Below are 14809 nucleotides of genomic sequence, written 5' to 3'. Positions count from 1 at the left end.
TTCTCGCCAAACTGTGTTGTAAGAAAGATTTTGCCAATGTTTTTTAAAAATAGCATTTTACTGCAGCCATTCCTAGTAAAGACTTGGATCTGCCCCAGAAGCAAGTCCTTATTCTAAATTGAATATTGCTGCTTTTCCATGTCTGGTTTTACATGGCAATAAAAAATAATGGTGGTTTTGTTCACGTAGTCAGAATATCTGATCACTAGAGAAATTCATGTAGGTTTTTATGATCCAAGACTGAGGGCATTTTCAACAGTAGCTACACTAAATCTCGAGAACAGTGCCAACAGAAGTGAAAGACATTTCCTTAGTTTCTAGACATGTTTCTCAGAAATAAGAAATGCAGATTGTAATCTCAGACTTCAGACTCACATCTTGGTTATTTTGAGATGATGCTGCATCTCTCAACTCACAGAGATTCTGGTTTTCAGGTAAATCTGAGAATTGGGAGAGATGTTCCCCCATGTCTATCACAGAAATGCTGTGAACATTAGCCAAGAAATTATTTTCAAGTATTTTAAATGTAATTGCATATCCATCCTCCAAAATAGTAGTGACCTTCCATGACTTGAAGAAATTACAGATCTTTTCATCCCCATGATAACTTTTGCTGGATTGTGAATAACCTTTGAAAGAATTTTAAAATTCCCAAGTACCTGATTTTTATGCCAACCTGACACATGGAAAACTAAATTTATAGTCAATTTATAGATGATTGTCTTTATTATATAATAACTCATTCAACATTACAATAATTCACTGAGCATTTTGGCATACTTCAGTATTATATTTTCTTTTCCTGAAAGCCAGAAGTTAGAAAACTTCTGTAAGTAAAGTTTTTTTACTTTTAAAATTTTATAAATTAAGTAATTCATTTTATGAAAATATCCATCAGAAATTATAGCCCTTAGGTTCAGGCTGGGCACCTCGATAATCAGTGCTAGTCTCTTTTATAAACAAGGACAGCATGTCTAACCAAAGATCAGCAGGGCATGTCCTCTGAGCTGTGTCTTTATATTTTTTTTTCTCTAGTGGTCATTGATTGTTACTGAGTCAGTCATATTCTCTCAGTACTCTCCTGTGATCAGTGGTCAGACAGGTCCACAGAGGCCAGGGTTACAAGCTGTCATCATCAAACAGAGCAAATTACCCTGCAGTGGGATGCAGTGAACTTTATACTAGGAGTCTAGAGACCCAGGTTCCGGTCCCAGCTCTGCCACTAAGCTATATGACCTTGGACAAGTCATAAACTCTTTAGGTCCATAAAAAAGGATGCATTGAATGATCTCTAGGGGCCCTTCCGGCTCTAAAATTACAACTCTGCTAGGTGAGACAGAATGTGGACAGCTCACTCTCTGTCCTATCCAATTAAAATATGGTGTTTTTACTGGGAAAACCCATTTTATTTCAGTTGCGAGTTCATATAATCAGTCTGTCATGTCCAAACCAGCACTTCTCAGCCAGAGAGAAAAGGGGGCAGGAGGAACCCAGTCCCTTGGAGGGATGAGTAAAAACCCTCTGGGAGCAATTCCAGCTCACATTCAGAGACCCCTGCCCCGCTTGCTTCTCACTGCGATGCAGTGTCGGGCCCGAGTCCTGTTCCTGGGGGGCGTGGGGCTGGAGGGTGGGTTAAGAACTACTGCTTTTACAAAATAGCTGGAAGAGAGTAGAGGTCCAAGTTTCAGGTTGCCCTTCCCACCTGCTGTTGCTTCTCCTTGGCTTTGAATTTCAAGCGCTCGGAGCTGCCTGCTGTGTTTTCTAGAAGTTACAAACTCTGGACTCCTGTCTTTCACAGAAACAACACAGTGATTGTTTGCTTTTCCCACCCCTCTGGTTAACTCCGTTGTTTTTTGGATCCTTCAAGTCAAGAGAGAGCACTAGCCGTCAGTTTATTTTTCCCAGATCAGAGATTAACCAAAAATTAACCTAGCAGCAATGACAAAACCCACTGAGTCATTATGTAGTTTTTGCCTTTCATAGATCATAAACACCCCAACTGAGGATAATTTACTATCCCTGGGAAATGTAAACCTATAAAGTAATGTTTCAGAGCAAATAGGAAACCAGTTTTATAGGCAGATATCCTTCTCTTTGCCATCAGCACAGCAAGTTCCCCGATTAACTGTCTCTTCGCAGAGGAAGTCAGCTCTGTCCCTCTAGCAGATGGATTTCTGGTTCTCAGACTGGGGTATGTGAATGCCTCAGGGCATATGTAGGTATGCAAGGGAGGTTTAGAACCATAGAATCATCTCTCCGTCACCTTATGGAATGTGGCTTTAACTGAGATGTTTGGTTTAATACATATTTGATGAGTTAAAAGCTAGTGTCACCTGCACCCAGAAGCAAAATTGTCAGAACCTCATGTTCCGTATTGGCCAGTCCCTCACTTTTTTTTCTCGGAAACCTAGAGAGGGAAGCACGCTTAGGTGTAGTGACTAACTGGAAAAATTGTAACTTGCTGTTACTGGGTAGTCCAGTGGCATTAACTGCTGTTGCTTTGAGAGGAGATTATGCTGATACCACTAACTGGTGGACCCTCTAGCGTGGCGATGGGCAAGCAGCCTGTCTTGATGTGGCCCAGGAGCTGAGGATGGTTTTAAAGAGCTGTCAACAAAGAAGCATATATGGCAGAGACGTATGTGGCTGACAAAGCCTGAAATACTTACTCTCCGGCCATTTACGGAAGGAGTTCTCCAACTCCTCTACAGGGATTTCTCCATGAGGCCTGAACACCTCTGACTTTCAAATATGTTAGTCATCTGGGGGTTTTTTCTTAACTTTTTATTTTACATTGGAGTACAGTTGATTTACAATGTTGTGTTAGTTTCAGGTGTACAGCAAAGTGATTCAGTTATACAGATACATGTATCTATGCTTTTTCAGATTCTTTTCCCAGTTAGGTTCTTACGGAGTATTGAGCAGAGTTCCCTGTGCTGTACAGTAGAATATGTTAGCCTTCTTGCTAGGGGCTTGTTTTGATTCTCAAGTACCCTCTCCATCCCCACCCACTGCACACACCTCAAATCTGAATTGACTGTGTACCGCAGTTCCTAACCCTGCCACAGTGAGCTGTCCCATTAGACAACAGTAATGAAAATACTGGACTTGATTCATTCAGTGTTCATTTAAACGTACATTTTTCAAGTGAAAAAATGTTTAAATTCTTTTTTCATCTGGGGATAGAGGTTAGTGGTTAAAAAATGAAGTTTATGAGATGTGAATCAAAACCCAGTGAAAATTCATAAGCAAATTCAGTGTGAAATCACAGAAGGTCGTGATAGACCTGGCATTTCTCAGAGTCACTACGCAAGGGAGGAATGAATTCAAACCAAGATGGAGCAGTAGTCAGAAAATCACAAGACGGCGTACACAGAGGTTTATTTTAAAGTATGAGTTTTGTTACTGTGGAGATGTAAATGAGTATAAACTTTGGAATGGCTTATGTGTGAGAACCCCAGGCAGTAATTACATGGAACCATCACTCTTGAAATTTCCATTAAAAGCCAATCATGAAAGTCTTGAAATCTAGGCCAGTAGTAATATAGTGAATGACACTAGCAAAGAAAGATTTTCTCAGAGCTATTTGCAAGATCAATTTTGGAAACCCTTGGACAGGGAAGCTCCATTAATGGGAGAAATTTTGATGGTACTGTCAATGTAGATATGGTTGAATATGTCTTCAGTCAAAAAGAAGCAGATTGACTAAGAAAGGTGTCCTTATCAATTAAGACCATCCTGTAACACACCTCACTACGCTCAAAAGTCAAGAGTGAACCTCTGGGGCTTCCCTGGTGGCGCAGTGGTTGAGAGTCTGCCTGCCGATGCAGGGGACATGGGTTCGTGCCCCGGTCCGGGAAGATCCCACATGCCGTGGAGCGGCTGGGCCCGTGAGCCATGTCCGCTGAGCCTGTGCGTCCGGAGCCTGAGCCTGCGCGTCCGGAGCCTGTGCTCCGCAACGGGAGAGGCCACAGCAGTGAGAGGCCTGCGTACCGCAAAAAAAAAAAAAAAAAAAAGTGAACCTCTGAGAAACTATAATTAGCACGGTTACTTACCTTACAAATTGATAAAAGCTCAAATGTAAGTGACTGACCTTTTGTTAGATTGTTGTTCATTTTTGTTCTCTTTTGGTAACACCATTATGGAGGTGTAATTCACATACCATACAACTTAATCATTTAAAGTGGGCAATTCAGTGGTTTTTAGTGTATTCACAGCATTGAGCAGTCATTACCACAATCAATTTTAGAATTGAAATCCCTAGGCAACCACTAATCTGATTTCCATCTCTATTGATTTACCTATTCTGGACATGTCAAATAAATAGAATCATACACTATGTGGACTTATATGTGATTGACTTCTTTCACTTGTTTTCAAGGTTCATCTGTGTTGTAGCATGTATCAGTACTTCTTTCCTTTCTATAGCTGAGTAATATTCCATTGTTTGGATATAACACAATTTGTTTATCCATTCATGAGTTTGCAGACAGTGGGTTGTTTCCACCTTTTGGTAATTATGAATAATGCAGCTGTGAACATTTGTGTACAAATTATGTAGGGACATATGCTTCCCATTCTCTTGAGCGCGTACCTAGGAGTAGAATCACTGGGTTACATGGTAACTCTATGTTTAAGATGGTGAGAAACTGAAAACTGGTTTTCAAATTGGTTGCACCATTTTACATTTCCATCAGAAGTGTATGAGGGTTCTAATTTTTCTATATCCTCACCAATACTTGTTCTTGTCAGTGTTTTGTTTTTTTTTTAATAACCATCTAGTGGGTGTGAACTGGCACCTTACTGTGGCTTTGATTCACATTTTCCTGATGACTAATGATGCTGAACATCTTTTCAGGTGCTTATTGGACATTTGTATATCTTCTTTGGAGAAGTATCTATTCAGATCCTTTGCCTTTCTTTTAACTGGGCAGATCTTTGATCTTTATATGACCGGACATTGTAGGCACTTAATACATATTTATTTATTGAACTGGATAAGTAAAAGAATAAATGAATCAGTACGTAAATGTTGTAGTCATATACCTATTATGAGAGAGTAAGTAATAATGTTAGAGGAAAGACCATGCTTGTTTTGGTAACGATTATAAGCCCCAGTGTCTAGAAGACTCTCTGACAGGCTGGCACTGTGTAGGTGTTCAGTAACTGCTTGCTGAGTGAATGAATATTTGGTTGCAATATGTTTCATGATAAAAACAAATAACTGAAGAAATTATAAGGTAATGATTATCTTAATGAGCATGATACCAACTGGAAGATATGTGCAAAAGTGTTAACTAGCAGCCACTCCTTGGTTCACTTTTAACAATTGGCCTGTAGTTCATTTATCTCTTGCTGTTCTCAGTGTTTCACTTTAACGGTGATGTGAATACTCTTTTTTTGATCGTTTTTTTTTTTTAAGGGAAGTATGTATTATACAGATATACTGGCTTAGAAGAGGGTTGCCACCTGAATTAAGCTTTTTTCTTTCTGGAACAAAATTAAACACTAGGAAGTCCTAAGTGAAAACAAACCAAAACTTGAAGACTTCACCATTCAACTTAATAAAAAGCTTCCAAAGTAGCTTGTTGCGAAGATTTTTCAAGCTTGGACACTTAACCAAAAACTGTGAAGGATTTTTTTTTTAATTTTATTGAAGTATAGTTGATTTACCATGTTGTGTTAATTTCTGCTGTAGAGCAAAGTGATTGAGTTATACATATATATTCTTTTTCATATTCTTTTCCATTATGGTTTATCAGAGGATATTGAATATAGTTTCCTGTGCTATGCAGTAGGACCTTGTTGTTTATCCATCCTATATATAATAGTTTGCATCTGCTAATCCCAAACTCCCAGTCCATCCCTCTCCCTCCCCACCATCCCCTTGACAACCACAAGTCTGTTCTCTATGTCTGTGAGTCTGTTTCTGTTTTGCAGATAGGTTCATTTGTGCCATATTTTAGATTCCACATATAAATGATATGTGATATTTGTCTTTCTCTTTTTGACTTACTTCACTTAGTATGATAATCTCTAGTTGCATCCATTTTACTGCAAATGGCATTATTTTGTTCTTTTTTATGGCTGAGTAGTTTTCCACTGTATATATGTACCACATCTTCTTTATCCATTCATCTGTCGATGAACACTTAAGTTGTTTCCATGCCTTGGCTCTTGTGAATAGTGCTGCTATGAACATAGGGTTGCATGTATCTTTTTGAATTATAGTTTCATCCGGGTATATGCCCAGGAGTGGGATTGCTGGATCATACAGTAGTTCTATTTTTAGTTTTCTGAGGAACATCCATACTGTTTTCCATAGTAGCTGCACCAATTTACATTCCCACCAACAGTGCAGGAGGGTTCCCTTTTCTCCACACCCTCTCCAGCATTTGTTATTTGTAGACTTTTTAATGATGGCCATTCTGACGATGAGAAGTGGTACCTCATTGTAGTTTTGATGTGCATATCTCTAATAATTAGTGATGCTGAGCATCTTTTCATGTGCCTACTGGCCATCTGTATGCCTTCTTTGAAGAAATGTCTATTAAGGTCTTCTGCCCATTTTTCGATTGGGTTGTTTGTTTTTTTGTTGTTGCTGAGCTGTATGAGCTGTTTGTATATTTTGGAGATTAAGCCCTTGTCTGTTGCATCGTTTGCAAATCGTTTCTCCCATTCTGTAGGGTTTTTTTTCTTTCATTGTTTTTAATGGTTTTCTTTGCTGTGCAACAGTTGTAAGTTTGATTAGGTCCCAGTGGTTTATTTTTGTTTTTATTTCTGTTGCCTTGGGAAACCGACCTAAGAAAACATTGGTATGATTTATGTCAGAGAATGTTTTGCCGATGTTCTCTTCTAGGAGTTTTATGGTGTCTTGTTTTATATTTAAGTCTTTAAGCCATTTTGAGTTTATTTTTGTGTATAGTGTGAGGGTGTGTTCTAGCTTCATTGATTTACACGCAGCTGTCCAGCTTTCCCAACACCACTTGCTGAAGAGCCTGTCTTTTCCACATTGTATATTCTTGCCTCCTTTGTCGAAGATTAATTGTCCATAGGTTTGTGGAGAACTGTGAAAGTTTTTGTTGAAATATAGGATCACTACAATGGAAACAAAAGTTGAGAAATGGATGTAGACAATAGGTCATGAATCTGATCAATCTTTTGAGATTCTTAGCTGTGATGATGAAAGCTTCAGTGACTGAGTGATTTAGTGATGAAATCTTTAGCGATTTAAAAAAGCTATGATTTTTAAATAATCTTTACACACTAAAATTGTTTTATAAAAATCTCCCTAGTCAAATAGAGTGGCCAGTGTATCAGTGTATTTGACTCAAGAGACTTCATCTCAGAGCAAGACACAGTTATGAAACATCCACCAGCAGCAGCCTAAGATATTATCACTTTAGGGCATTCTGAGTATCTCTCCTCACATTTAAAAAGAGTTATTGCAAATATTGTGACATTTTAGTAAAGAGGATTCAGCATTGCCTGAATGCTGAACTTATTATACAGTGTCTTTCTTTTGAATTGATCCAATTTACCAAAGTTGATAAATTTAGGAAAGTAACATCTCTCCCGTAAGTCAGTGAGATAAGTAGTCATTTTTTCCCCTCATGATTATTTAAAATACTGTATTTAAATTAAAAACAATATGGGCTTTGGGTAACATTCTTATCATTGTCATGATGATACCTCTATAATGAAAATATACACTAAATAGGGAAGAATTCAGAATTTTAGTAAGTATTTAAGGTAAAATAGGAGACTGAGAAGATACTCCTTGCTTCAGCCATGCTCCCAGGGTCCTTAGATGAATTTTCACTCCAACGAAGTTCAGGCCACTTTGATGGAAGAATTTGAGAAGTTCCAGAGTTCATGGGTTCTGTCTGTCTGATGCATGAATGAAAAAATAACTTCCCCTTGGCTAGAGCCTCATAGCAGGTTCCTGGCAGGAAAAAGACCACAAGGTAGGCTGGAATTGTTTGATAGAGTTAACATAGTGACTATTTACAAAAAGAATTTGCAGAGCAAAGGGTAAAGGGACCCCAGTAGAGGTGTTAAGGCTACATAGGATTTGCAGCAGCGGGAAGCCATTACTGCCTGTAGGCCTGAAGGTATTACTAGGTCCTCTAAGCAGAGCTATGGAATGGGTCATAGCAGGACATAGCCTTCACCAGACCACGGCTCTGAAGCTGGCAAGATCCGCTGGACCTCTCTCTCCTCCTGTACTGCTGTCTCCCGCCAGTTCTTCCATTGGCCAAGCCCATCCAAAACCCGGAGGGCAAGGGAGCCCAGGTGATAACATCTTTAGGAATTAGCTACCAGCATCTGAGGTAGAGAAAAATCAGGCCCTCCCCTCGGCGGGGGAGACTGCATTCATTCATAGCTTTGCTTGCAATTACAGGAACCACATCTATCTAGGTGAAGCAAAACAGAGACTATTAGAAGGCTGCAGGGTGCCATGGCAACTGAGGGGAAGATGCAGCCAGGCTTCGAAGAAGAGGGGACCTGGAAGCCCAGAACATGCTTCCTTTGTGTTTCTCTTTCATCTGAATACTGGTTTACTTCTTCTTTTCTGGGCAACCAGGACGGTCTTTCTCTGCTGCTTGGTTCACCAGCAAGACAGAGTGACTTCAACACGAGCTTAGAGATTCCAGTTCCAACTCTCCCTTCTCTCTGTCCCAATACTAAATCCCAGGAAAGGTTACTCTGGTTGGAACAGCTCAGATGAAGTACCTGCTCCTGGGTCCCTGTGGCCAGAGGAACAGGGACACAAAAAGAAGCGTGGTCGCTGAGAGCCCACCCCTGTGTGAGACAGAGCTTGCAAGAATGCTGTCCACGCATCCCACACAGCAGGCTTCCTAAACTTTGCTTCTGAGCCAGTGCCAAAAGTATTAAGACTGGGTAAAGTGCCCAAGGAATTTGTATGGTTTTTATTTTTATTGAAATTTTTTGTTTTGCTACCATTACTCATAGTCACATGACAGGGGCTTAGAAAAAAGAATCACTTCTGCCTAATTTTAAGTGGCTTAAATTAAGCATGTTTAAGGACAAGTCTATGTGTATTTTTCATATACATAAATTTTACGTGTGTATGTATATACACATATATGCATACACACACATAAATGCATACATACTCATTTTAGTTTATCCTTAAAGAATAACAATGTTGAATGTAAGGTTAATCACAGAAAGCATAATATAGTAAATAAAGCTAGTATTTGTTGTTGTAGATTCTTTATATGATTTATTGTGTTTAATTGTTACAGTGACACTATGAGGTGAGTACTACTATTATCACTGTTTTCCATGTAAGGAAACTTAATCATATAGAGGTTTCGTGGATCATGTCTATTCCTCCTCTTACACTTTAGGGAAACAGAGAGTAGTTGAATCATAAATCACCTGGTTTTATGGCCTATATACATTACTAGAATACAGGAATGGAGTGACACCTTCATATCGGTTATGGTGCATGAGAGTCTCCTGACTGTCTTTGTTATGCCCCCTTTAGGTATATCAAGATTGGGGATAAAGAGTGTGAATTTAACCACAGTTTTCGTCTTATCCTTCACACAAAACTGGCAAATCCTCACTATAAGCCAGAATTGCAAGCTCAGACAACCCTCCTCAATTTCACGGTCACAGAAGATGGTCTGGAAGCCCAGCTGCTGGCAGAGGTTGTCAGTATTGAAATGCCAGATTTGGAGAAACTTAAGGTAAAAATTATGAAATAATTCCCCCAACACTTATTCAGTGCACAAATTATAGTGCCAGACAGAGGAGTGTAAGATGGGATGCCTGCCCTCCAGGATCTTTCAGTCTAATTGAGAAAAATGAGGGTGTATCTGAACAGTCAAGTAGCAACTCAAGGGTACTTCTTTTTTTTTTTTTTTGCGGTATGCGGGCCTCTCACTGTTGCGGCCTCTCCCGCTGCGGTGCACAGGCTCCAGACGGGCAGGCTCAGCGGCCATGGCTCACGGGCCCAGCCGCCTCGCAGCATGTGGGATCCTCCCGGACCGAGGCACGAACCCATGTCCCCTGCATCGGCAGGCGGACTCCCAACCACTGCGCCACCAGGGAAGCCCTAGTTGTAGGTCTTGTTTGATGCAGGTGACTAGGGCAAGCAAAGACGCATACTAGTCATGGAAAGCAGGGCTAGAGAAGCAGGTACCTGTCCTGGAAGGTTAGAAGGAAGAGAGGGATCTCCTTCTCTCTGCCCAGGGTAGAGAGCTATCTCTTCCTCTGATCAGGGTAGAGAGGGCTCTCTTTCTCTCTCCCCAGGTTATAGAGGAATCTTCCTCAGGCTTCCTCTCCCCAAGTGATTGCCTGGGCCCCCGGGAGTTTTTAACTCTCAAGCTCTGCCTCCAGGAATTAGTTGATTACAGGAATTAGTTGATTACTACTTAAATGTTCCTGAGAACTGGTGATTGTCTGTATCCACCCATCTCTGTAGTTTTCAGGGTGGCAGTTGCCCTGTGACTTCAGTTCTCTGATGGGTAAATAAGGGCTGTTATGTTTAGCTTTTTTCCTGTGTGAGGCTGGAAATAATGACTTTTCTCTCTTTCAATCTGAAGCAGAAACCAGAAGTTTCTTCCTATAGGTTAAATGAATGATATGATATATGGTCGCGCTCTGGACCCTGGAGTGCAACCAGCTCTTACCATGCCTTCTGAATGTTTTTTTAAAGAATTAAAAAATTTTTTGATTAATACAATTTTAATGCTAAGTGTGTTTTATCATATATGATTCCATGAAATTGATGATTAAGGAAACTCTGCTTAAAAACATGAATTTAATCACCTTTCTCACATTTTGCTTGGTTTGCCTTAGTTGGCTTTGACAAAGCACCAAAATGACTTTAAGATAGAGCTGAAGTATCTGGAGGATGACCTCCTTCTGCGTCTCTCTGAGGCAGAGGGGAGCTTTCTAGATGACACCAAACTGGTAGAGAGCCTGGAGAGAGCAAAGGCCACCGCGGCAGAGGTAGAGTGCAAGGTAGGAAAAGGCAAAGGCTGCCTGGTGGGGTTTAATGCTGTTTGAATGAAGTGCTCGGGGTGAAAATGTAATCCAACTTGGCCCTTCTCTAAGAGTACTGACACTTTGTGGAATTCAGGTCTTTTCATTAACTGCCCTTAAAAAGTGGACTGTGTGGGCTTCTGAATGGAGGTGGTTGAACTTGTGCTTCTCCTAACGCAACAAAGATCCAATCTTTCAGATTAGACTCTGTCAGGCTATTATTTTTTTCCTGAGTGACTGAATTTGAAGAAAATTGGGCCCTGCTGGCTTATGTAGTCTAAAATCTTAAAAGGCTTAGCCTCCTTTGGGAAACCGACATCCTACAGTCTCACCACAGGCTTCCTGGTCTATTGTACATTTTAGAGAAATACTTAGAGTTGAAGTTTTGTTTACAGGCCTTCAGTGCTGGGAGACTGAGCCAGGGGTGATCTCCTGCTGCTCTCAAATGCATTATTCCCCCGGCAAAGTGACATTTCCTAAATGCTAGAAAAAATGTTCATTTAGTAGACTTCCTGCTGCATGTCCAACATGTGTCCCAGTGTGCCTTACGTATGCACTTTGGACGTTCACAAATGGCCACTAGCCCTTAAAATGCTGATGTTTCAAAATGAGAGGAACCCTCGTTTGCTTTCTGGAGTATCCTCATTACTAAGTCATCTCTTAATTACCCAGCCAAGGCTGTGTCACCACACATCCAATATATTTGTCTTAGTTTAAGCGAGGAAATGGAATCCCAGATTACTCTATCCTTTTAAGTAAGTGAATTATAGAGGGCTGCTAAAATGATAAAGATTAGAGCAATTAAGTAAATTAGGTCTTAGCTTTGAAGTTAACTTCTCATTGTCTCTTAAAATGTCTCTTCCTATCTTCCTAATATATTGCCATGTTGGGACTTCCCTCTCTGCTCTACATTTTCTTTATTTCCTTTTACATACAAGTATGATGAATCAAGTCTATAAAAAAAGGTTAGACAAATACTGTATCTTTTAAAGCCGTAGGACCAGCAGTAATCCTAGACAGAAGAGATTTGTGTCTTGAATAAAAATGAATATGTTAGTTGATGATGGTGTGCGTGTTTAATTATCTCTCTGAATGTACCCAGAGGCTAATACAAAGATAAACTAAATGGAACTATATGAGCATATGGATGATCTGGTGCAAAGTCAGAAGTAGACAATCACAAGAGTCTTTCTATAAAGGCTTTTTAGTCAGCACGGCTGTTGGATATTTTACTGACCTTGGCTGCTTTTGTATACCTTGTTGACTAATAAAGTTATTGGCATTGAATTGACCCAGCAGACTTTTCAGAGCTATCCCTGGGAGGTGATATAGCTGGGTTATTAACCCCTGAAAGAGAGAGGGGAGGCAGGAAGGTGACATTACTCAGAATAAATTCTGTGGAACAAAAAACAATCAGGTTTGTTTACTCTGTAATCATTAACACAGCTGGAGTTATGTCCATTCTCACTTAAAACTCAGCTTATAAAAAGATGATTTTAAAATATGAATTTTATGATTTTAGAAAAGCCCAAGCACAGAGATGCCATACATGTTATCTATTTTAATACTACTAATTTCTCATTTCAGATATGTCCCTTCCATCACATAGACAATATGATGAGTAAGTTACTTATGTTGTCTGATCCCACCGTAGGTGATTGAAGCTAAAGAAAATGAAAGAAAAATCAACGAGGCCCGACAATGTTACAGACCAGCAGCAGCAAGAGCATCTCTGCTTTATTTTGTTATGAATGACCTCAGAAAACTCAACCCCATCTATCAATTCTCTTTGAAGGTAATGATGACCAGGCTAAGAAAAAATTTAAACTTGACGAGTTCAACTTGTTTCTGGAAGTTTAGAATTTATTTTTAAGCGATCAGTGCATCCAGTAAGGAGTCTCCAGGACCTAGCTAGCAAAACAAAAACAAGACAAAGAAAAAATCCTCACTTTTCTCAGTAACTTTCAGTTATATTTTCAATAAGGCTTTGAGGTAATTAAACTATGCAACATCACAGTACATAGTTTTTGTTCTTAAGCAGAGTCTTAAGGAGTTTAATATATATAAGGGAATTCTCCTGGAGGCTCCTCTACTTTTCTTATGAAAGTGTACATGTTTCATAAAAAGATTTTGCATTTTACTTTGGTATAGAGGGATAAAAAGTGAGAATAACTATTGATTGAGCCACTGTTACATGCAAGGCACTTTCATACTTTGGTGCATTCTTATGCCTGAAACATCTCATTAAAGTATATTATTTTATCCCAATTTAAAAAACTAACATGTTCACATTTTAAATAAATTGCCAAAAGAATTCACATTTCATAATTGTAAGAGTCAGGATTTGAACCTAAGGCTGATTCCAAAGCCCATGCTCTTTACTTTGTACCATTCTGCCTCTGGGCAGTATTCATTCATTCTGTCATTCAGTTTTTAAACAAATAGCTATTGAGATCAATGATAGTGCCACACGCTGTGCTGGTTACTGAGTGTACAGTTTGGAAAACACAGATATGAGTGGAGATATGTAGATGTGTGTGTGTATAAAAGTGACAAATACAATGCGAGAGAACAGTAGGGATGGGGGGGCTGTTTTACTGGGGGCTCAGGGAAGGCCTCAGAGGAAGTGAGATTATAGCTGATTCCTAAACGTTACATAGGATTTGGCCGTGTAAAGAGTGTTTGGAGAAAAAAAGGATGTGTGAGACGGGAAAGACTTTTCGAGATTCCAGGTGAATGAATCTTTGTGGCTGGGGGGTAATGAGTGAGGGAGAAGATGGCAAGATATGAGTCCTGAGAGGTAGGAGGGTCTAGATCATGTGAGGTCCATGCTGGGGAGTTTGGATTATAGCGTGTGGGCAAAAAGAAGCCATTGAAAGGCTGTAAGCAGATGACTGCCATGATGGCAGAAGACTCAGAAGTGAACAGACATATGGTTTGAAGCTAGAATAATCCGCCCTTGGAGATGGATTGGATATGGGCAAAAATAAAGAGGAAGAGTCAAGAATAACTAGCTAGTGTCTAGTAATGTGAAACACGTGCAGAAATTCTGAGAAGCACAGTGGGGTTGGATTTTAGAACAGCTGCAGGGTAGAAGGAGAAAAATAAAACAGCCCAGAACTACTCAACTACCAAAACTAGACTAAGGTATTACAAGGAAAGAAAACTACAGAGCAGCCCCCGCCAGCATAATCTATTATGCTCAAGTGGGATTTATGCCAGGAATGCAAGTTGGTTAAACATTAAAAAACCATACAATGTAATTCTTCATATTAATAGAATAAAAAAGAAAAATCATATAATAATTTCAATGGATGCAGACAAAGAACTTGACAAATTTCAACACCTGGTTAAAAAAGAAAAAAAAAAAACCTGAGCAAACTGGGAATAGATGGTAACTTCTCTGTGTGATAAAGGGCATCCGTAAAAATGTTCAGCTAACATTATACTTAATGTTGAAAAATTGAATGCTTTCCCCTAAGATCAGGAACAAAACGATGATGTCTTCTCTTGACACTTCTATTCAGTACTGCACTGAAGGTTATAGCCAGTGAAGTAATACAATAAAAGACACAGAAATTTTAAAAGAAGAAGACAAACTGTCTTTTATTTTTCACAGATGACCTGACCATGTATGTAGAAAATCATAAGAAATCTACAAAAAAAGCTGAAGTGAGTTTTTAGCAAGATGGCAGGTTATAAAGTCAATATACAAAATTCATTGTATTTCTATATATGAGGAACAAACAACTGAAAAATAAAAGTAATACCTCAATACTATTTACAA

The 14809-nt window shown here is 39.4% G+C and overlaps 1 protein-coding gene across 1 annotated transcript in view; it reads left to right on the top strand.

Moving 5' to 3' along the window:
• Positions 1-14809, top strand: part of DNAH11 (dynein axonemal heavy chain 11) — a gene marked incomplete at its 5' end in the record, with an annotated part of 313916 nt that overhangs the window by 258314 nt on the left and 40793 nt on the right. Inside the window, 3 exons of the mRNA XM_079711490.1 lie at positions 9518-9722; positions 10837-11001; positions 12677-12817. Of these exons, the coding sequence (XP_079567616.1) occupies positions 9518-9722; positions 10837-11001; positions 12677-12817 (511 nt within the window). The remainder of the gene's footprint in view (positions 1-9517; positions 9723-10836; positions 11002-12676; positions 12818-14809) is intronic.

This window comes from Hyperoodon ampullatus, assembly GCF_949752795.1.
Source record: "Hyperoodon ampullatus genome assembly, chromosome: 9".
NCBI classification, from domain to species: Eukaryota; Metazoa; Chordata; class Mammalia; order Artiodactyla; family Ziphiidae; genus Hyperoodon; species Hyperoodon ampullatus.
This window is presented reverse-complemented; position numbering and strand designations above follow the sequence as displayed.